Source organism: Hyposmocoma kahamanoa, unplaced genomic scaffold (genome assembly GCF_003589595.1).
Source record: "Hyposmocoma kahamanoa isolate Upper Pololo Valley unplaced genomic scaffold, ASM358959v1 202, whole genome shotgun sequence".
Taxonomy (NCBI): Eukaryota; Metazoa; Arthropoda; class Insecta; order Lepidoptera; family Cosmopterigidae; genus Hyposmocoma; species Hyposmocoma kahamanoa.
The window spans coordinates 12,846,708-12,869,201 of NW_020653726.1; the positions used below are offsets into that span (position 1 = coordinate 12,846,708).

Sequence of the window (22,494 nt, forward strand, 5' to 3'; positions counted from 1 at the left end):
TATAAAATAGACACTAACATCACATTCCACAGGGAAATAACGCGTTTCAACTTGTATTTTTATATAAATATTCACTAAAACAGAAAATTAATTTCGTTGTAACAAAATACGAAAATGTTGCAAAGTAACGGGTTTTTTCTCCCCATTTTGCTATTCTGTTTCAAAATAATTATATTACGTAATTTTTTGAGAATAGACAATATCGCGACAGTTGCAAAATTTCTACAAATGTACACCGCCGCAACAACATTGTAGGGAATTTACGTTAGCTATTTTTACGAAATATATTTAGTATTTGCCTTCATTAGTTTCATGTGAAAAATTAATATTCTTGTTCATCATACACTCATTTAAAAAAATTGTCTTGCCTAGACTTAAAAGTTCTTAACTAAAATTATTTCAGGAAACTAACTCTGACTAAAAAGTCATCGTCAGTTCTCCAAAATCGTGTATAAATAACTTTCAGGTTCAGGTTCTTAATTGTTATCGTGTACTTTTCATGTAAACCTACCCACAGATAATATATAGCACTTAAACTCGCTTGTAGGTTTTTGTTCATATATGAGTTAAATAAGAATTGGGTAGTATTTAATAAGGTAGGCAGTAAATCTGTAGACAGATTTGCTCGACATTGTCGATCGACAGTAACGATTGAGAATTATAGACGTTTTCGAGGAGTTTTAGAGTGCTTATTACGAATGTAGCATTAATTTCTAAATCCAAGATGGTTGACAACAAATTTCAAAAATGTATTTTTGGTAAACTATAAGGAAATGGCATGTATATCTGAATACAAGATGGGGGACAAGACTTCTAATTCTTCTTCTTCTAATTCTTTGCCATCTTAGATTTAGAAATATGTGCTATATTCGGAATGAGCAGCCCCAAATACCTCGAAAACGACACCCAACTTGCTATTATTTGAAAGTCATGTCCGCCATCTTGGATTTAGAAATAAGTGCTATATTCCTAATGAGCACCCCCAAATACCTCGAAAACGATCCCCAACTTGCCATTATATGAAAATCGTGCCAGCCATCTTGGATTTAGAAATGAGTGCCATATTCGTAATGAGCACCCCCAAATACCTCGAAAATGATACCCATATTGCATTTATTTCAAAAGTCGTGTCCGCCATCTTGGATTTAGAAATAAATGCCATATTCGTGATGAGCACCTCGAATACCTCGAAAACGATTCCCATGTTGCATTTATTTGAAAAGACGTGTCCGCCATCTTGGATTTAGAAATGAGAAAAGTCGTGTCCGCGTTCGTGTATTCAGATATAAATGCCATTTCCATAAGGATTACCAAAAATAAATTTTTGAAAATTCCTGTCACTTGACGTTGTCGATCAACAGTAACGATCGACAAAATCGAGCATATCTGTAGGCACCTGATCGACAGTAACGATCGACAAAATCGAGCAAATCTGTAGGCACCTCTAACTAAACGATGAGTTAAGCAAGATACAATTTCCCCACTTTTGAGGGAAATGTTATTCCATGGCATCATTATTTGTATATTTGTGTGCGTGCCGACGAGCGTAAATACAAGTTGCTTACGCCTACATGAATTTGATTTTTGCCTCACTTGTGACAGTTCGTTTTTTATGAAACTATCATTCTATGCGTTATTATTCTATAATATACAGTCCTGGGAGGTAGTTATGCACCAGGACCGTCCCCACCATATAAGTATGGATATAAAGTAGTCACAATAACCCAGGTACATCTCAATGTACTTACAGGCAGCTTACGCTACAACCTAGAGTGCAAACATCCTGTAGTGCATAGACCCGAAGTAGATAAGTTTCAGAGTAAAATGCATTGATGAGAGACATTAAACGACGGACATCCAACTCTGCCAGTTGTCTAGTTAAGTTTACCTAAATGTTGTTTATCTTTAGTTTTTAAAAAACCTTCTGGCGCTCCAGGGAAAAAGACTAGTTTGTTAGTATTTTTAAAAATAATCCTGTATAAATCTATAGTTATCTACCTACTTTTTCGTTAAAAATAGCTGCCGAAAGAGACCTGCTCTGATTCAACTGAAAATGGGCACGTGGAGGCATCTAGAAGCGCCGGTTAATAATTTGTGGTCAAAATTGGTTGTTCGCCATTTTCAAATGTGGCCGCCATACAAGCGTTTGTTGGCGGCATGTAAAAATTTGCTCTAATTCTACTGAAAATCAGTATATGGGAGTCTCTACGGGTGTTTAATAATAATTTACGGTCAAAATTTATTTTTCGCCATTTTTCAATGTGGCTGCCATACAAACTTTTTGGCGGTTGATTAAAGCTTGCTCTAATTCGACTGAAAATGTATATGTGGGGTTCGGTACGGTATGTGGGGTTCTCTGCGGGTGTTTAATGATAATTTGTGGTCAAAATTTTCTTTTTGCCATTTTTCAACATGGCCGCCATTAAAGAGCTATGGTAATTTTTTTAAAACAAAATCATAATTGTCGAAGCCATAGGCCGAGGTCCAGCGGAGGGCGAAACCCGAAGCAGAAGAAGAAGGTAGTATACGGAGGCTCTATTATGAGTACAAGATCTCGCAATTGTTCAAAATGTAAGGCATACTTGCCGATGTAGTGGAAATTAGATACTTTCAACGTTGTTGTATCTCGACCGTTTCTCTGTTCGATTCTTTTTTCTTGAAAGCTATGCCAAAGAGAAGTATTTAAGGGAAGAGAACCAGACAATCACACCAAATTTCTGGTCTCAAATTAGGGAATTTCCTTTATTATGAGTACCAGAGCAACGACAACTCTGAGGGCATACCCAGACCAGAACCAACTTAGAAACGTTCGTTTCCTAAATTGGCCCAAATCGGGAATGGAACCCGGAATCTCCTCATCATGCGCCCATAGTACTAACCGCTGTGCCACCGAAGAGTGCCACCGACCACGCGCCACAGGCCGAGCTCGACCCCACCGCAAGTCCCCACCTAGGTGTTCGTATGTATGACTATTACTCGAGAATGTGAGTTGTGAGCCGAGTAAAACCCTACCTCTTACTCAACTACAACAAAAATATCAGATACAGCAGTAAGTAGCTAAGGAATGAAACGATATGTAAAGCTGCTGGGAAATGGACTACATGGTAACCTATCACAAACTCGAATTTATTTTGTCCGCTTTATTTCATTAGTGCGATGACAGTTTTGGTATAAGTTTGCAACACAGAAATGCGGCCAGCGAGTGCCAGAGCCGAATTTGTTTTCACTACCTAGACCCTTAGTTCTCAAAGTGGTCCAGGTAGATCCCCGGGGGTCCACGGGAGACTCGGCGGGGGTCTACGTTGGCGCGACAAGAAATAATTCGGGAAATATGGTACAAATGTAGCTGCAGTGGGTCCACCAGAACCAGCTAAATTTTGAGAGAGGTCTATGAGAAAAAAAGTCTGGGAACCTCTGACCTAGACGGTACGACCACCTCCTGTAGGTTTAGGTTAGGTTAGTATATGCAAAAGCACCACGATCCGAACGAGCGGAGCGCGCGGACTACAACTCAATCAAATTAACTTGCATCTCGTTTACCACATTTTCTAAAGATGCGAGGTGCTTTAGTTTGACGAGTTATATTGTGCGACACGTTCTAATACTTTTAATATCTGTATTAAGAAATAATATAACAAAATGTATCACGGATATAGTTTTTTTACAATATAAAAATATTCAATTAGATACATTGGTCAAACGGTTTGTTGGGGAAACAAAAATCGGGAAAAGAATAACTTGTCAATTTGTCAAAATACTCGTAGTGAAACATTAAATGGTGTAATGAAAAAAACTGTAACGTGTTTTCGGACACATGAAACGAAATCTAGGAAAGCCCTTTACAGGTTCCACGGTCACGTTTGACTGAGGTGGTACAGTCTTCAACCAGTTATGTCTAATATTAACGCAAACCACCCTATTTTTTCCACTATAGTTACAATAGTTATTAATTAAGTACCTTATTTTTAATTTTACAAAGAAAACATTCTAATTTACGCTACATTATGTTTTACAAATTATTTTATTGAATGAATTTTATTACGTTCAGTTTATTATTAATTAATAATAGAAATTAGAATAAACTCAAACATATTAATTAGTACTGCAGTCTTATGTCTGTTTGGGATTTTTCATCAGAGGAAATACGGGATCCCAAACTGGTGGTACGGAGAAACCATCTTCCCTGTTGAAATTAGGATGTTTTTTAATTTCAATGGCCTCTCGCAGCATCCTGGATAGATAACGGACTTCTTTTGCAAGGACCTGGGGTTTGTCAAACTTCATTGAATGTCTAGATTTATCCATGACATGCTCGCAGACTGCAGACTTGTTTACGCGACGGTGTTTGACATCAGCTATATGTTCTTTGACGCGCGGGTACAAATACTTCGCTTCGTTTATCCAATATAAGAGAGACCGCACTCACAGTCAAGCTTGTAAACTCCTGCACCCTGTGAGGGGATGTTACATTTCGCGGGTCTCAGGAACTGAGAAATCTTTCTCAGGGGCTTGAAATAGGTCTTGATAGATGCACGCCTGAGGACTCGTCCGATCTTGTCTGTAACACTTATCACGTCCTTACGTGATAGGTGTTACAGACAAGCGAAGTTTACCTTGTAAAATGGCAGGTCTTCGCTCAACTGTTGGTGGTTTTACACGGGGCCTGCGGCATTGGCGTGGACTCTTCAACTCATTCGCATGTAGGACTTGCTTTATAGGGCAAAGTTCCCCTGCCAGATGATTACTGTCGCAGACACCATGTACCGCCAATTGGAATGTTTTCTTTATAAAATTAAAAATAAGGTATTTAATTAATAACTATTATAACTATAGTGGAAAAAATGTGGTAGTTTGCATTAATATTAGACATTTGAATTAATATTAGACGGTTGAAGACTGTGCCACCTCAGTCAACCGTGACCATGGGACCTGTAAAGGGTCCGAAACGTCGGTTTCGTTTGAAAAAACAAATAAACGCGATTTAAATCCGGAAAAGTAGTTTCATTTCCTATGTATAACAATCGCGAAAACCTAAGAACTCGATATGAAACAAAATCTATTCAATAAAAATTTAAAGGTTTTCGGAGAAACAAAATTCTGTAAATCATGTTTCTAGCTTATGATATGTAACCGAACTGCATTTAATGCGTGCAGTCATGACTTCAACTACATGGACTCGAGTTTTCAACGGCAATCGATCGCAGTCGATGTAACTGATGGTCCGAGAATCAAAAACAGCAATTGACATACTTAGGAGGATATATGATTTGTTTTTGTGTGAAACAATTTGATTTTTTTCAATAACGGCAAAAGGTAACTATTACTTGAGAATTTAGACAATATAATGGTAAAACAAAAACACGATTGATTAAACTTATCTCGACGGATTTATATTATACCACAGAGTAAGGACGTCACAAACTCGACAAATTAACATAGATGAGATCGATAGTGGTATGTTTACTTACTCCCTTAATAAAAGCGAAATCAGCATTTGGTAGTATAGTATACAAGTAACATCTGTGCTTCCGTTTCGATTTTAACAAATACCCACACTGAGCTCCTGAGCTAGACGCCCGGCGATAACTGCTTGCAATCAGTGTCGATTGATACAGTCGATTTCGACTGCATGCAGTTGTACATTCTGGTAGCAGCTTATGTACTACACATATATGCATGTGCATACATGGTCAGTCATATTTTGATTTGTGTAGGTACATACATACCTACACAAATCAAACGCACACGTCACGCACAAATTCCATGAACGAAATTTTTGACGATCTCATAGGCTAGAGGATAGCACTGTTTTGTATTCCCGGTATGGGTTCAAATTTGAGTGTTGTGTGTGTTTTGGATAGTGCCCCGAATTTAATTTTGTAGATCTGATATAGATACCTACCCATAGTACAGAGAATGCCCAAGTTTGAGCTCAAGTACCTAACTGTTATAGTTGTTTAGCACCTTATTATTATTATCTCTTTTAGACTCTCGCCTCTCCCAAAGTCTAAAAGACAAAGTTTGAATTTTTAAATGGGATATGCGGTATTCCCTCTAATTGGCACAGTTGGCCCGCATCAGGGACTCAGGTTCAAGAACCGGCGTACAATACGTGTCGTTTCAAGCAGGACTGCCTTCTGCATTTGTGCTGGAAGCAACACGCCACAGAAATCCAACCACCTGTAGCTGCTAGCGAGGCTAATTGGAATTAACCTGTTTGCGGACAAAACAATTGGGATTATATCAGTGCAGGCCACATCCCACATGTCGGTGGTCTCCTGCGCTAGATCGAGATACATTCAACGTTTTTTGGTTTCGGCTTTCACGAGACACTCGTCATGCGGGATGGTAACGTCCACAAGAAATACCCGCATTATTTATTATTCTTATTATTATGGACGACAAAACACAGTTTGTTGAAATTTATACTATTTTTCAAGTAAAGTTACTCTAGTAGCCCTAATACAAAAAAAATAAATACGCAAGTATTTACCTAATTGCGGCTAAACTACAGAAAACTGACATCTTCCAAATACACATTCATTATTTTGGTCCTAGAACTATTGTTATTAGCAAATAATTTTGGTAGGTCGTGCTTGCCTTTAATGAAAAATGCCGATGTCAGAGCCACAACCGCAACCCTGCGGCATGAAGTGCCTTTATAAAGAATGGATTTGAGCCACTGGCCCCATTAACCCCTAGTTTATTTTGCTCACTGCTGCACTGTATCCGAAATGTGGAGACTACTATATGTAAGTACGTTTTTACTTCTTCTAACCTCGCAACCTTAAACTTTTATGTCCATTTTAATATGAGCGCAATATGATATGTTGATAGAATAACTTTTCGATACTTTTGTTATTTAGAACTGCCTTATTTTTGTAAATTTTATAATGTTTGTTTTTATTGAGATTTGAAATAAAGGCACACAAAAGTCAATTTCATAAAAAAATAGTTATTACTTTGCATGCTCCTTCGGTCTATCTACTCAAAGTTTAATTGTAGAGTTTAGCCAAAAACGATTTTATTTAATAATTATAAAAATAAAAAGGATATGAACTAAAACGTTTATAAATTGGTTGATTTTTACTGGTCTTTATAGTTTCATATTTACGCTTTTTCTTCTTCTTTCCGAAGTTTAAACATGTTGAACCACTATGAGGAGTACGCAAATACACCATTTTAGGACCAGATAAAACAGAACGTAAAGGTCGTACAAGGAGGTCCGGGACATATTTCGCAGCACTTTTGCGGAAGCTGTAACGACAAACACAAAATACTTACAAACACACCTAAAATCAATGTAGATATGTTCGTTGCAACATTTCCAATCTGTCTAAGATTTTTTCGTATCTAATATAGATACTTACAATTTACTCCCTGTAGTTGTACATCGTTTGATTCTTAAGATGGTCCTTAAGATACATCATTGGGTTCTAATGTGACTTTACTTGAACTTGCAATACGTGTACTTTATAGTTACAGGCACCGATATTGTGGATATCACTATGCACGCTGGACAGCATTACCGCGGCTCAAGAATACCTACCACCCAAAGCTGGCGCAAAAAAACCTGTACCAGAACCTAATGTAATGTATCCTCAATGAACTAATACTAAATAAAGACGAGTTTGCTCTTGTCTGGAGTTTCTGAATCAGGATTAAAGTAATACGCTCCTCGAAGTATATTTTTCTTATTTTATTATTTCGTAATATTATATTGCCGATGGTCTGTGGTCTTTTGTTTGACAAAAACATACATTTAATGATATGTACATATAGGTATTTTATGTATAAATACTATTATACCGTGTTTTTCTTTAACTATTCACGACCTCGATGGTTTACATCGTAGGCGCTGCATGCCGAGGTCCGAGGAAATGTCCCAGAATGAATACCGTAACTATAGTACTCATAATATCAGGGTATTTCCTAGTTTGAGACCAGGAAGGCAATTGATGTGGTTGTCTGGCACATATACCTTGAGATAGCATGTTACGTTTGTTAAATGGAACGTTAGGAATTTTTCAGCTTTGAAAAATATTTATTAAGTTACTTCATTTAAAATCTGTGACTACGTTTCACCAGTTACCAGCAAACTACGACTTCTCTTACAATGTAGAGGACAACGCAGTGAGCTTGGACTTCGGGCACAATGAAAAAAGAAAAGATGATCGCGTGCAAGGCTCGTACCACGTGCTTCTACCCGATGGACGTATGCAGCTTGTTGAATACGAAGCTGGCCCTGATGGATACAAGCCCCAGGTTAAATGATACTTTATTATTCAATGTACAGTCGATGCCCTAAGATATCTGACCCCTAGCCGTCCTTTTGGTTCTGAGAGCGTTCTTACGCATTCAACAAAAATATGGTTGAAATTTGTATTACCTATGCATTTCAGTTAGTATACATTAAAAATCAAATTGGCAAAGTTTCGTAAAATATTATTCCCTATGAACGCAATAAGGAAATCATAACAAAATTAATTTTACGGCTCACAGGTTCAAGGTTCAGTTTGATTAACTTTTTCTTCACATTTATCTACTCAGAACCATATCAGCAGGTCAGAGGCCTGAGTGTAAATTTGTAATTATTCATACTTAACTACCACGTTTGCGTTAACATTTTTATTTAAATCTTAATGATATGCTTATAAGATTTAAATTAAGATATTACGCAAACGCGATGGTTAGGTTTACATAATTGAAAACTTACACTAAGGTCCCAGCATCTTAGGGCACCGACTAAAAGTGCAGGGTGCATTTTTTTCAGATTAAAGCGGGTTCGATTCCCGCGTGTTGCTAGAAATTTTCGAAAATCTATGAATGCAGTTTTATTTCTTTTAAAAATAAAGGAATGTTTCCTTTAAGTAAAAATTTCTATCTCCAGTATTTAGAGTACTTTCCCTCCAGGTGGCATTACAAATTTCCACCCTGTATAAAGTTTTACGAAAATTGGCAACCCTATAAATGTTATTTTACCTCGTCTTAAAAAAAGACGGACTATAAGGCAGTATAGGCCACTAGACTTGTGCCTGATCGGTCCTTAGAGGGAGCGATCCTAGTTAGTCAATCGGTCAACTGAACTAGGTCGTTCTTCTAGTTCGTTTAGTTCATCTAGTTCCTTAGTTAGTTAGTTCGCCTGTGTCCGTCAGGATGGCTGGACCAAACGAGATATACAAATCAAACTGTGCGCATTATTTACTATACCTATATTCTACTATTTGGTACCTATATTGCCATATTTTCTACCTTTGTGCTAACGGAAATATTAAAGAAATAAAGTGGTCAGCCATTCTGACGTCAGGATGACTGGACCACTTTAAGTTTTTCATGGTTCTAGCAGTATCTAATTTACTTTTTTTAAAGGTTTAAAGACTAGGTTTAAAGACTGTCATTCTAATTAAATGTCCTTTTTTTACAAAATAAGAATTTTAGTTAGAATGGTGTGTTTAAAATTCAATATTTAGGTACAATTGTTACATATACTTGTACACGTAGGTTGATATTATACATACAGATACCTACCAAAAATATTAGTTTTTTGGAAGCTTGTATACGTACATAATGTAGATACGTATTAGATAGAGACTTAGAACGAGCTGGCAACGTTCGATCGTGCATCCCACTCGAAATTGTAATAGGGGTTAAAGTATGAAATTGCCGATTTGTACTGAAAATCTAAATTGTTTATTTTTTAAATTTTTAACAAATTTATTTAATCAAAATAGTTGCCATTATTATCTATACATTGCTGCCATCTAATGGGAAGGTTATTAATGCCTTTGCGATAGAACTCCGACGATCTAGACTGCACAAACTGTGTGAAAGCATTTTGTACTGCCTCCTGGGAAGAAAACTTCTTGTCACGTAGATAATTGTCCAAATCACGAAAAAAATGGTAGTCCGTTGGAGCAAGGTCTGGTGAATACGGAGGATGACGAATGGTTTCTAACTGCAGTTCCTGAAGGGTCAAAATGGTTTCTCGTGCTGTGTGAGGTCTCGCGTTGTCGTGGAGCAATAATGGTGAAGATCGATTCATGAGTCGGGGCTGTTTTACTGCTAGTTTTGTCAACATGGTTCGGAGTTCGGCACAATAGACATCTGCCGTTATTGCTTGACCAGATCGGAGAAAACTATAGTGAATAACACTGAGACCACCAAACAGTTACCATTACCTTTTTATTGGTAAGTTTTGCTTTAGGACACTGTTGTGGCATTTGACCTGGGTGCAGCCATTGCATTTTTCTTTTCCGGTTATCATAAAGAATCCACTTTTCATCACATGTTACAATTCGATCCAATATTCCTTCATTTCTGTATCGGTTCAACAAGGCAACACAAGTTTCAACACGCGTTTCTTTCTGCAGATCAGTCAAATCATGAGACACCCATTTTTCGTATTTTTTTATTTTATTGATTTGACGCAAGTGAGTCAATATTGTGGGTAAGGTAACGTTAAACCATGCCGCTAATTCCTGGGTAGTTTGACTAGGATCGGCTTCCACTATCTCTCTTAATTCATCGTTATTCACCTGTGTGGGCGGTCTTCCTCGTGACTCGTTCTTTAAGTCGAAATTTCCATCACGAAAGCGTTTAAACCAAAATCGCACGGTGCGTTCATTAGTAGACCCCTCTCCAAACGCAGCATTGATATTGCGGGCTGTTTCTGCCGCGTTAGTTCCGCGTCGGAACTCGTATTCAAAAATCACTCGAATTTTCGCAGTATCCATCTTTCTTGTCTAAATTGAATAACAAAAACAATTGAAAGTCGATATTCAAATGTTTCAAATTTAAAAAAAAAATCACAGAAACCATTTGAAAAAGTTTCATTCGAAAACCTCAAACCATGAAGATTCTATGAAAATTCAAAGAACCTATTGCAATAAAACGGCAATTTCATACTTTAACCCCTAATACTAAAAGTAGTAAAAGATCGCTAGTTGTCCCGCTCGCACCGTTCCTACTAAATAAAAGACAGGTGAACTATCCACGCAGACAGTTCCTAGCTCGTACTGAACTAAAAAAGAAAGATTAACTATTAAAACCGTCCAAGACAAACTAGTTCATGACGGTCAGTGTCGGATATATTCCTAATAGTTCGTAGTTCATGAACTATACAAGCCTATAGGCCACTATATAGACCACAAGATTTTAACACTAATTTCTTCGGTTCAAGGTGATGTACATGGGTACAGCAACATATCCAGCGGCCAATGACAAATTTGACGGGTACCACTACAACGCAGCATCGAACCGCCAAAGCGTGCGACAGGCAGCCCCCCGGGGCACCCTGCGGCAGACCCCGACGCCACCACCGCCTTCCATACCGCCATCGATTCCACACCACATCGTCAGTGGCAATAATACCACGCAGTTTAAACCTAGCGAGCCTACTCTAAAGAGGTCTGACATAAGTAGTAATTGATCGCAGTGATATAGCAATTTTATAACTAAAGTCTACGCTCCTGACCGCTCCTACGCTCAGACTTTAGTTATAAAATATTTTAGTATAAGATAGATTCGTCGTCTTTGTATTAAACGTTTTGTCTTCATTACGTGAAGTATTGATATTCATTATTTACTGAGCAAATAATTCATAAGGAACCTTAGAAAACTAACTGTATTAATAAAGTCGAACCCAGTAGACTCGACATTACAAGAAATGTTTAATTACAGAGAGTTAAAACTTTATTTGCTCTTATTTCATGGTATAAATATGATTATGAATGTTACTTAATTACTTTATACAAACATATGAGAATTCAAAAGGAAATTAACCTGGGTGGTAGTTCTTATTATTAATTGAGTAGGTAATTCTTGTAAATAAAAAACAGTTTTTTAATAAAAATTTTATTCAACTACACGGCTTATTCAACATAATTTAAATATTTGAACTATCTGTTAACAATCGTGAAATTTAATAACATCACTTATTCTAAAATGATCTACATTCACTTGCAGACTATATTTCTATGATATTTACTCATCACTGTTGTAATAAATATTTACTGTACCCAAAACTAGTCACATTCTAACTACCAATTAGTATCAAGACAGAAAATAAAACTCATTCTAAACGTAAGAAATACAAATAATAAAAGTACGTATTATACACCTAAATACTTACATGGAAAGTTAGGCATAACTGTGTTCTTATTGAGTTCTTAGGTTTTCGCGATATTGTTGCACATTGGAAATGAAACTCGGAACTTTTCGGAACTAAAATTGCATATCATCGGCTAAAATCGTAATTATGTGTACTTTTGAGTAGGCACAAAAAACAAAATTACTAGAAAAATTTTATCTGAAAATCTGTGATTATACGTATTTAAAAAAATTATTACCATGAGAATGAAGAAAAAAGGTTTCAACAAACCAAATAAAGGGTGTAGGAGTGAAGTGCTGGTGGGTAATTTTCTGATTCGTTTTCGCTATCTAATTTCAGTGGCAATTTTTATTAAATATTCGTAAATATTATAGTAAAATATTAATAAATAATATTTCAGTATACTACACTCGAATATTAAGCAATACTTCATGATAATACTCTATACTTTTTAAGTAATAAAAATTGCCACCGAAATTAGGTAGAGAAAACTAACCTGAAAACTACCCTGACGCTTTTTTCATTATTGGCAGCTTATAAGGTAAAAACATTAAAGTAACAGTGCCAATAACTGAATTTACTACTATATAATAGAAAACATCAGATACATATTTCGATGACAGCTAAGAATATATTTCTTGAAAATGGTCTACACGATACGCATACGCACTCACGAAGTAAATAAAAATATCTTTAGATTGTAATAAAATCTTCCTTTTTATAAAAGAGTTCAATTATATTTTGGGATACAAGGTCCAAGATATAAAACGATTATAAACAGAAAAATAATTGAATTGCAAAATTTGTTTTTAATTTTATATACAAAGGTGCTATTGTCGCTGCGTACCTAAACGCAAAAAAGTAGTTTTATTTTTTAATTATAATACATCAAATTCATGGATACTTTTATATAGGGTTATTTATAAAATACTAAACAACAACAAAAACAACCTCGCAGGACTATATTGCCTACTAACATCATAAACAACAACTTTTGTTCCATGATTTTTAGTTTCACATTTTACTTTTATACAAAAACACAAATTCTGAAATAGATCACTAAACTCAATACTTACTCAATGCTTTATTACGTATCGTAATATTTACTATGTAAAACGCAGGAGCGCGGGGTACGGGGTTGTCGGTAGCCATGGGCCACTGCGAATGTTTTCGATATTCGACTCGATAGTAATTACTAATCCTGTTATTCGAATTACAAATTAGTAACCTACTAATTTTCGTATTCGAATGATCTGAATGATCATTCATTACTAATTCGTAGATTAAATAGAGCATTTCTACCGAGCCCTCTCTGACATATGTAAAATACTGTAAATGTGACGGAGACGGATATTTGATGTGGATATGGTGAATGATCGAGTTCCGAGAGTTCCGACATAATAATTATTCGACTCGTGCACCCGATCGAATGGCAGAGGCATTCAGTAACGGTAATCATTCGACTCGAGTCGAATGATTGTGCTTGGGTTCGAATTAGGCGAATGATTTGCCCATTCGAATGATTAGTATTAGTAACATTCAAAGTCGCTCATCGCCTGTGAGTATAGTGTTCTGTGTTCACCACTAATTGTCGGGGAGGACGCTTGCACGTTTGAACTTTACTCTCAGAAACAGATCTAAATCGTGTCAGATAGTCCAACAAAAACTTAAAATGTTTTGTAAAATGTTATGGGACAAAAGTTATTGTTTATGATGTAATATAGTCCTGCGAGGCTATTAGTATTTTACAAATAACCCTGTATACCAAATATTTTATTGAACCCTTTTGTCACTTTAGCAAATACTGGTTACACAAATAGCTGCTTTCTTTGGTACTGTATTACCCCCTTCCACGTCCAAAAATTCTCCATCGATTTTCATTTTCCTTAAGAATGGAGTATATCAATATTTTGATCTGGCCAATGCACGCGGCGGTGAGTGGAGACCGTGTCAAAACCAACGTTGTCGAATGAGTGGTAATCCTTCTGCATGTTCATTTCGGCTAGATTGCGATACCTAAAGTAAAGTTCAAAATTTAAAATCTTGTGTAACAGCAATGATACTTACTAAGTGAATAGATAAAACACAAGAAGAGTAATTTTGCCAATAGATACCACTGTTTGAAGTTTTGTATAGTAACATGTCGTTATCTAGATGTTTAGGATATACATATAGGTATGTTAACAAACATTATTACCTACATAAATAAATTGCATAGGTGTGTGTAACTGAGATATGTTTTGAGGCGGAATGAAATGCGGCGTAAATTTTAGTGGCGTAAGATTTAAACTATAATTTGTCTTGATTTGTTCTGACTATTGTCATTGCAGTTTCTAAGTTACACTGCAGTTGCAGTATCAGTCAGAGCATTAAATCATAAAAATATGAGGCGCACTGCCACTGTACCCGTCACCCTGAGACGTAACTTGCGAAAATCTCATGTCCCTGTAATTTCACCAGCACCCTTACCCTTCAAAGTCGGAACGCAATAATGCTTACATTACTGTTTGGTGGCAGTACTTGCCTAGGCGAACTTTTTCACAAGGAGCTCTACACTACTAAATAAATGGTTTGCCTGCAGTATCACTTCGCTCTTTAGAACGGCAGCCTATAAGATCAGGATTGCCACGATATCGTCCAACCTCCGGTAGGAGAGGAACTCAAAGAAGAAGATAATAAATGCTAATATTTGTTTTATAGCCTGACTATTTCAGATCCACCGCATACATTTTGTGAAGATTCGTAATTCTATATGTTAATATGAAAATTATTACCATGAGTACGATAAGGGTAATTTTCAAATTGGATTTTTCACCTAATTTCGGTGGCAATTTTTATTTATATAAGTATTCGAGCAAATTATCATGAAATATTAAATAATATTAGGTGAATACACTTGAATATTAAATAACACTTCATGAGAATATTTAAATAATTTGCCACCGGAATTAGGTACAGAAACTTATTTTGAAAATTACCCTTAACCAGCTGGAAATGATACTGCAACTAAAAAACTCTCGACCTTTTTTGTTACAACCACAACAGTAATCAATAACAGTTACCTGTTAACAAGTACGCAGCATCCTAGAAGTAGAAGAACCTGTACAGCCAGCCACGCTAAGGCTAAAGCCAGTAGGAGTAATTCGTGGACGCACACCATGGCACCATCCACCACCTTTACCTCATCAGCTGTTAATAAGATAATCACTGATATAAAAACGAGGCCAAAACTATATTATAATTATATTTAAATAAGTAGAATAAAACACATGGTTGACAAAATAACAGACACGTAATAATTATAAAAAAACGACACCAAAAGTTTCATGAACTACATCAATTTGTCAAGTTTTATTGAAATCGGTTAACGGAAAGTGGGAGAAATCCAATAAACCTGATTCATCACCTAATTTGTCACCCTTAGAGATGTAATATTTACTTCAAATTTGAATGAGACCACTACTGAGGTATCCTCTTTCCAACAAAAGAATCATCGAAATCGGTTCACAAATGCCGGAGTAATCGTGTAACATACACACAAAGAAAATACAGAATTCGAACCTCCTCCTTTTGTTTTTAAAAGGTACCTAATTTCCCAATAACACACACTGTAAAATTAAATTTGTTTTCGTTACATTAAAGTAAAAATAATATTATTGATATTCCACTTTAGCAGGGCATTATTAAGCAATGGTTTATTAGTTTACCTGGAACTCTATGATCAGCACGAACTAATGTGTCGGCTGATATGATGTCTCTAGAACCGACAACCATTTCGAGCTCTAGGGGCACCCTTCCCTTCCCTCCCCCGCACCCAGCAGTTCCCCCTTGCGCCACTACGCCGGCACCCTGCGGCTGGTCCCAGGCTTCGTCCTCTTGCACTACAGCTGTAACTGCGTCCTCATTCCAGTTGTACAATGTGTCATTCGTTTCACGAGCAGTTCTAGTTTGGGGAGAACTGCAAATCGTCTGAAATAACATATTTTTAGGCTTTAATGACCTCTAATCGCAAAAATCTGAGGGGCACTGCCACTCCGCCAATCACCCTGAGACAAAAGTTGACAAGTCCCATGTGCCTGTAATTTCTCCAGCACCTTTAACCCTTCATAACCGGAACACAGTAATGCTGACATTACTGCTTGGCGGCAGAAATAGGCAAAGCAGTACTTCCGTGGACGAACTCTTTCAACTTCTACGTATATCTTGTTACTAGTACGATTTTTTTTAAATTTGTGATACCAAGTGTTGGGACGAAAAAGTCGTGCGCCTGATGGTAAACGACACGCCTGTCCATAACAGTTGCTGTGTCACGCAGAGCTTTTAATCACAAAGATCTGAGTGCACTGCCTCTGCGCCAATCACCCTGAGACAAAAGTTGACAAGTCCCATATTGCTATAATTTCACCAGCACCCTTACCCTTCAAAACCGGAACACAGTAAAGCTGACATTACTGCTTGGCGGCAGAATTAGGTAAGGTAATACTTCAATGGACGAACTCTGTCACGATTTTGTCAAAAATATGTAGTTTTGTTATAGTTACTAACGGGTGCCATATTCCAGCAGCATAATATGCAAAATGTCCTTAGTTACGGAAAAAAAATTATAAAATTTGTATAAATTTTATCCGAATAAAGTGAGAAAAAGATCCCACAGTAATTTATTTTTACCATTACAACAAATTTGTTTTATTGCCCCGCACTAAAGAAACCCTGTGTCACGGGTATAGACACACACATAGACAACCACAAATTACACCCAAACTTTCGAAAGAAATAAAAGTAGACCATTCAAAAATTTCCCGGAAATCGAACCCGAAAAAGTCGTTAAAAACCAAAATAAAGTCTGCAACAAACACATAGGAAAATTCGTGAGGTATATTGGTTCGTTCCCTGCTTAGTTGGCATAGCGTCTGGCACGGTTTGCTGGGAGACGTTGGTTCGAATCGAAGTGAATTTTTTCTTAGTGTTCGATTTTTGTTTAATAATTATAACAAATTACGATATTCATTAAAAATAAAATAATGCTAACTCACTCGAGGACACGTTTTGTCGCAGAACCGCACCATGAGTGCGAATCGCACAACATGTGAAGTTGGGAAGCGGAACGCCTTAAATCGAGCTGACAATCGTTGTAATCCGTTCAACGAAGATCTAGAAAATTGGGGGAAATCCACCTGGTAACATAAAGGGCAAATTAGTATTAGAAATGTTCATATATCGATTAGGCCACTAACAAATTGACTGTATGTTTGCAGTTAGTGCGTGAAGTCGTTATCAACTTCATGCAGTCGAGGTCTCGGCTGTGTAAAGTTGATTACGACTTCACGCACTAACCGCAATAAAAATTAAGTCGAAACCGACTGATTGAAATCAAGATCGACTGCATGCAGTTAATGGGTGAAGTCGTTATCAACTTCATGCAGTCGAGGACTCAGATAACGACTTCACGAAGTCGGACTTCATGAAGTCGTGATCGACTGCATGCAGTTAATGCGTGAAGTCGTTATCAACTCCGCGTTCTAAATGCAAACATGGAGTCAATCTGTTAGCAGCCTTAAGTATTAAAGCGGTGGTAGCTCAGTTAGAGAACGATAGCTTCTCAACGAAGAGGTCGACGGTTCGAATCACTGTGGCAGTAGGTGCTTACGTAAATGTCTTGTAAATGTTTATCAGACGCTCGATAATGGTAAGGAAAAACATAGGGATGAAATCTGCGTGCCGAAGACGGTCAAAACCCTCAGAAAACTATGGCTTACACTCTCTCATTTTCTCCACACGAATTTAAACATCATAACCATCAAGTGTTGATGATGACAATGTTTAGTTTAGTTTAGCCAGTACTTATGTACTACGAGCATGCAATGTTTGTTACTTACGACCTCTGTGGTGTGGTCGAATGGCTTGCAATTTTAGGTTTTCATGGTGTCGCCGTCTCTGAGGTCTCGGGTTTGATCCCCGGCCGGGGTAATGTTGAAAATTAACTTTTCTATATTTTCTCGGGTCAGGGTGTTTATGGTACCGTCGTTGTATCCGATTTCCATAACACAAGTGCTTTAGTTATTTAATTTGGGATCGGAGCAATGTATGTGATGTTGTCTCATATTTAATATATAATGTCAATAAAAACAGAATGATGTCTCTAATTGTAAAGACTGCGTCCGGTAGAAATAATAAATAATAATAATAATGTTTATGTTTTGGCTTTAACATGTTATTTATGTCAAAAAGTGTCATTGTGGTAATAAAGGATATTTGTATTGTATTATATAATTTATTTCAAAAAGAACAACACAGCATACCGTGGCCTTAAAGTGAAAACCTCTCATACGCGTTGTCACATAGTCCGTTTTACTTAATTTTGTTGAAGAAAAACAAACTTTTTGCTCAAATATATTATTAAAGTAATATAATATATGAAAGAAATATTTATAATTTAACTGCCTCTGTGGCCGAACGGTTACCATGCCGGACTGCCACGCAGTGGTCCCAGGTTCGATTCCCGGGCCGGGAGAAATATTTGCATGGCCTACATTTATTTCTCTCATGAGTTTGAGTGTAATTTGTGATTGTCTATGTGTGTGTGTCCATGGCACCCGCGACACAGTGTTTCCCTAGTGCGGAGCTATGTTGAGTGTGTTCGTTATTATTATTATTATTATTTCTTTACTTTATCTCAGCTTTTTTTTGTAGCTGATTTGAACCACACTTGCGGACCGAAATTATTAATTAAATTATCATTATCATTTTCATCATTATCATCATCATCATCATCAATCATCATCATCATTATTATGATTATTATTATTATTGTATTTATTTTAAACTCTCTATTATTATTATGATTATTATTATTATTAATTAAAATGCTAACTGCAAACATTATTGCGTTTACCACATTTTACACCATATTTTTATCTTCATTCTCAAAAATTACATAAGGGTCATATTCCAGAACTCTACTCAATGCTCAAGTCAGGACTTGAGTATGATGTAAAGCACTAGAAATCATACTCAAATCCTTGCTATTAGGGCCGTATTTCCAGTGCTTGGAATCATACTTAAGTCCTGACTTGAGCATTGAGTAAAGTTCTGGAATACGACCCTAAGAGCTATTCCACACGGCGACTTTCAGCAGCGATGCAAACGCGCGATTGTATCGATACAAACGCGCGATTGCATCGATGCTATCGCCGTGTGTAACCGCTCTAAGACGATAAGACATACATTTAACAATTACAATACATTATAACATGAAAAAAAAACAAAAGAAAATAAATAACAATTACTTACATAATACACACACAAATAACACACAAACAAAAAGCAAATAACAATAAATAATCATACCATAGTAATAATTGTAATGTTGTGACATTGATAATATTAATTAAATGATTTTATTCTATTCTATTCTACCGTGCCTCTACCGTGAGATTACAGTGACAGTTATCGCTAGCGACGTAAAATATTTGTATACAAAACGTTGTTCCTTCTTGTGACCACCAGAGGCGTTGTATAATTTGACATATAAAATTATGGAGTAATTTACTTTCATCCTCTAAGTAATTTATGCGGTCGCCAGCGACATAGTAAACTTGTTATAGAAGCACAGTAAGAGCGTTTTCGCACTACTTCCTATTCGTATCAGCGTCCTGATTTTGATTCAAAACGGTTAGTCTCAAAATCAGATGGGTTTCTGAGCGAGATGATGAACCAGATTCCTACTACATCATTCTAATTTGTGAGTTAAATCAACTGTTGTTCCGATTGGAAATGTCAAAAGTTTGTGAATCGCAATTATGCGCCTCGACTCGGAAAAGACGCAGTTTCCGATCGGGAGAGGCAATCAAAATCAAGCTGCTGTTCCGAATCCGAGAAATGACGGTCCGAAATGTCACAGAGTTTATTTTATCTCTGGATGTACAAGCGATATTCGTATTTTCTCGGATACGAATCGGATGCAGTGAGCTAACGACCTCAACTTACTTGTCCTGTAGGGCAACCCTTACTGTCCAGTAACAAGACAGAACTGTCGCCTAACCTCGAAGACGCCACCAAATGATACGCTTCGATTTCAGCCTCTTCTGCAAATTCAATGACAAAGTGCGTGATAATCGTTAACAAAATAATTTTTACGTTCAGTTGAGCATGAAAAGAGGCGTGAAATCATCAGTATTCGATATGACAGTGTCGTAATACGACGGAGGTCTGTTGCGTAAAACAGCATGGAATCATTGCTGCGCCACACGCGGTCAGGTTGTGAAGCAAATTGTATACTTTTTATTACAGGACGGAAGTAGTAACTTAACGATCTCCGTGGTCGAGTGGCTTGCATACCGGTTTTCATGGTGTTGCCATCTCTGAGGTCCCCGACCAGATCAACGTAGAAAAACTATCTTTATATATTGTCTCGAATTCATAACACAAGTGCTTTAGTTACTTGCTTTGGAATCAGAGCAACGTATGTGATGATGTAGGCCTCTGTGGCCGAACGGTTACCATGCGACTCGCGATACAGGATTTTCTTAGTACGGGACTATAGTTAAGTGCATTATTATATGTATACAATATACATGTCTAATATTTATTTATAAGTAAAAGTAGTATATGTATTTTAATAAGCCTCTAGAAATTTAATGCATTTACAGAATATAATTCTAAAAACCGTGAAAATGTTTTCGAGTGAAAACCGTGAAAATGTGTACCTACACCGAAATCACAAGGCGTAGTGAATAACTAACGTAACCATATGTCCATTTTGACCGCTTTTCAACATTTCGTACGCTTATGTCAATCCCATACATTGTCTTTCTATACCATTGGCGATATCGCTAACAAAAAGACACGTTGGCTAGGCCCTCAGGACAGTCCCGCTTTTAAGTTTCGTATCCCGCTGTCGCTAAAATACTTAACAATATCCCGCTTTGACAAAATCGGACACACGTGAAAATAAATTTTAAAAAATCGAAAAACAAAAACGCGAAAGCGAAAAATATATAAAGCCCACTCACCAGACTACACAAGATTAGTTCTATAATAAAATTTTTATTCATTATTTATTTTTAGTTTTTTCAATTTTTTAATCAATAAACATGTTGTAACTAATATATTTACATGCGTCCTGTTCTGAGGGGAAAGCATAATAGTCACGCATACATAGGTATAACTATGAACGGCAAAGAACCGTTGTATGTACACGCTATAAAAGACTGTATGTCATAGTTAACCAATTCAAAAAAATTAAAACTAGAATCGTTACATTTTGAACTCTATTTCTCTCCCCTCTGAGTCAGTTTTTCGATATTCGAAATATGTTGTTGTTGACAATTAGCTAACTTCGTTTGTGCTTAGTTTTTTGCTACTCTTCTAGGTACACATTATTTTACGTAAGTAAAAAACTACTTGCTTGATCGGCACAATAGCTTTTGTATTATGACAACCAAACACGTTTGTTTTAAGAAACCTTGGTTTTGATACCAATATGGGAAAACATCTACCAATATCGATATTCGTTTGACCTAATGCATGAATACTATCAATAATAACTGCCATGTAGTTTGATGTAATTGCGAGACTCTTCTTGTTCTGCTCAAATCTTGCTAGCATAGGTGGTCTTGGTTGCAAAGTTAACTTTCCGACGTCGAAACCGCTAGATTGGTTTACTTTAGCTACTTTCACAGTCTAATGACATACGGCATTTTGCTTTGGGGTAATGCCGCCGATATCAATAGAATCTTTGTCCTGCAGAAACGTGCACTTAGGGCAATTTACAATCTGGGCCCCAAAGTATCTTTGAGAGATAAGTTTAAGGAAATTAACATTCTTACACTAGCCTCACAGTACATTTATGAAAATGTAATTTATGTTAAGAGGAATAGTAATTTCTTTATGAAAAATAGTCACAGACATAACATTAATACGAGGAATGAAAATAAACTAGCTTTTCTTGATAGTCGTCTTCACAAAGTCAAAAAATCATTTAAGGGGCAATGTATACGCTTCTATAACAAGATTCCGGTTGATATGCAAAATTTGCCTTTCACGAGGCTTAAAACTATAGTGAAACAAAAACTTTATACTAAAGGTTATTATACAACTTCTGGTGGTAGTACCCGTTTAGCTCTTGGAGGTAGTCTCGATGTATGATGTTTCAAATAAAAAAAAAATATTGTAAATGTTATTTACAAAGAGCAACCCCTACAGTTTCTTGCTCATTCTTCTCAGGGGAATCTGCCTTACGAATGAGCGGTAGAGTTTAACCATTGTGACGATTTCAAGTGTAATAATGCTTACCTATGAAATAAAGATTATTTTAAATTTGAATTTGAATTTGAAAAAGATGCAAGAATAAAATCGATACTACAAAGCCCAGATCGATTTTTTTT

The 22,494-nt window shown here is 36.6% G+C and overlaps 2 protein-coding genes across 2 annotated transcripts in view; one reads left to right on the forward strand and one right to left on the reverse strand.

The window, feature by feature from the left end:
- The first annotated feature begins 6,699 nt into the window (after positions 1–6,699).
- LOC113227204 lies at positions 6,700–11,640 on the forward strand. Its single transcript, XM_026460094.1, has 4 exons — positions 6,700–6,752; positions 7,480–7,590; positions 8,089–8,265; positions 11,180–11,640. Exons 1-4 carry the CDS (start codon positions 6,735–6,737, stop codon positions 11,426–11,428), a joined length of 555 nt encoding a protein of 184 aa, XP_026315879.1. The 5' UTR covers positions 6,700–6,734; the 3' UTR covers positions 11,429–11,640.
- A 911-nt stretch (positions 11,641–12,551) lies between these two features.
- The window catches only part of LOC113227134, a 32,242-nt gene continuing 22,299 nt past the window's right edge, over positions 12,552–22,494 (reverse strand). The window contains exons 9-13 of the mRNA XM_026460011.1: positions 20,096–20,222; positions 17,143–17,283; positions 15,817–16,078; positions 15,172–15,298; positions 12,552–14,125 (exon numbers count right to left, since the gene is read on the reverse strand). Coding sequence (XP_026315796.1) covers positions 13,996–14,125; positions 15,172–15,298; positions 15,817–16,078; positions 17,143–17,283; positions 20,096–20,222 — 787 coding nt within the window. The 3' untranslated portion in view covers positions 12,552–13,995. The remainder of the gene's footprint in view (positions 14,126–15,171; positions 15,299–15,816; positions 16,079–17,142; positions 17,284–20,095; positions 20,223–22,494) is intronic.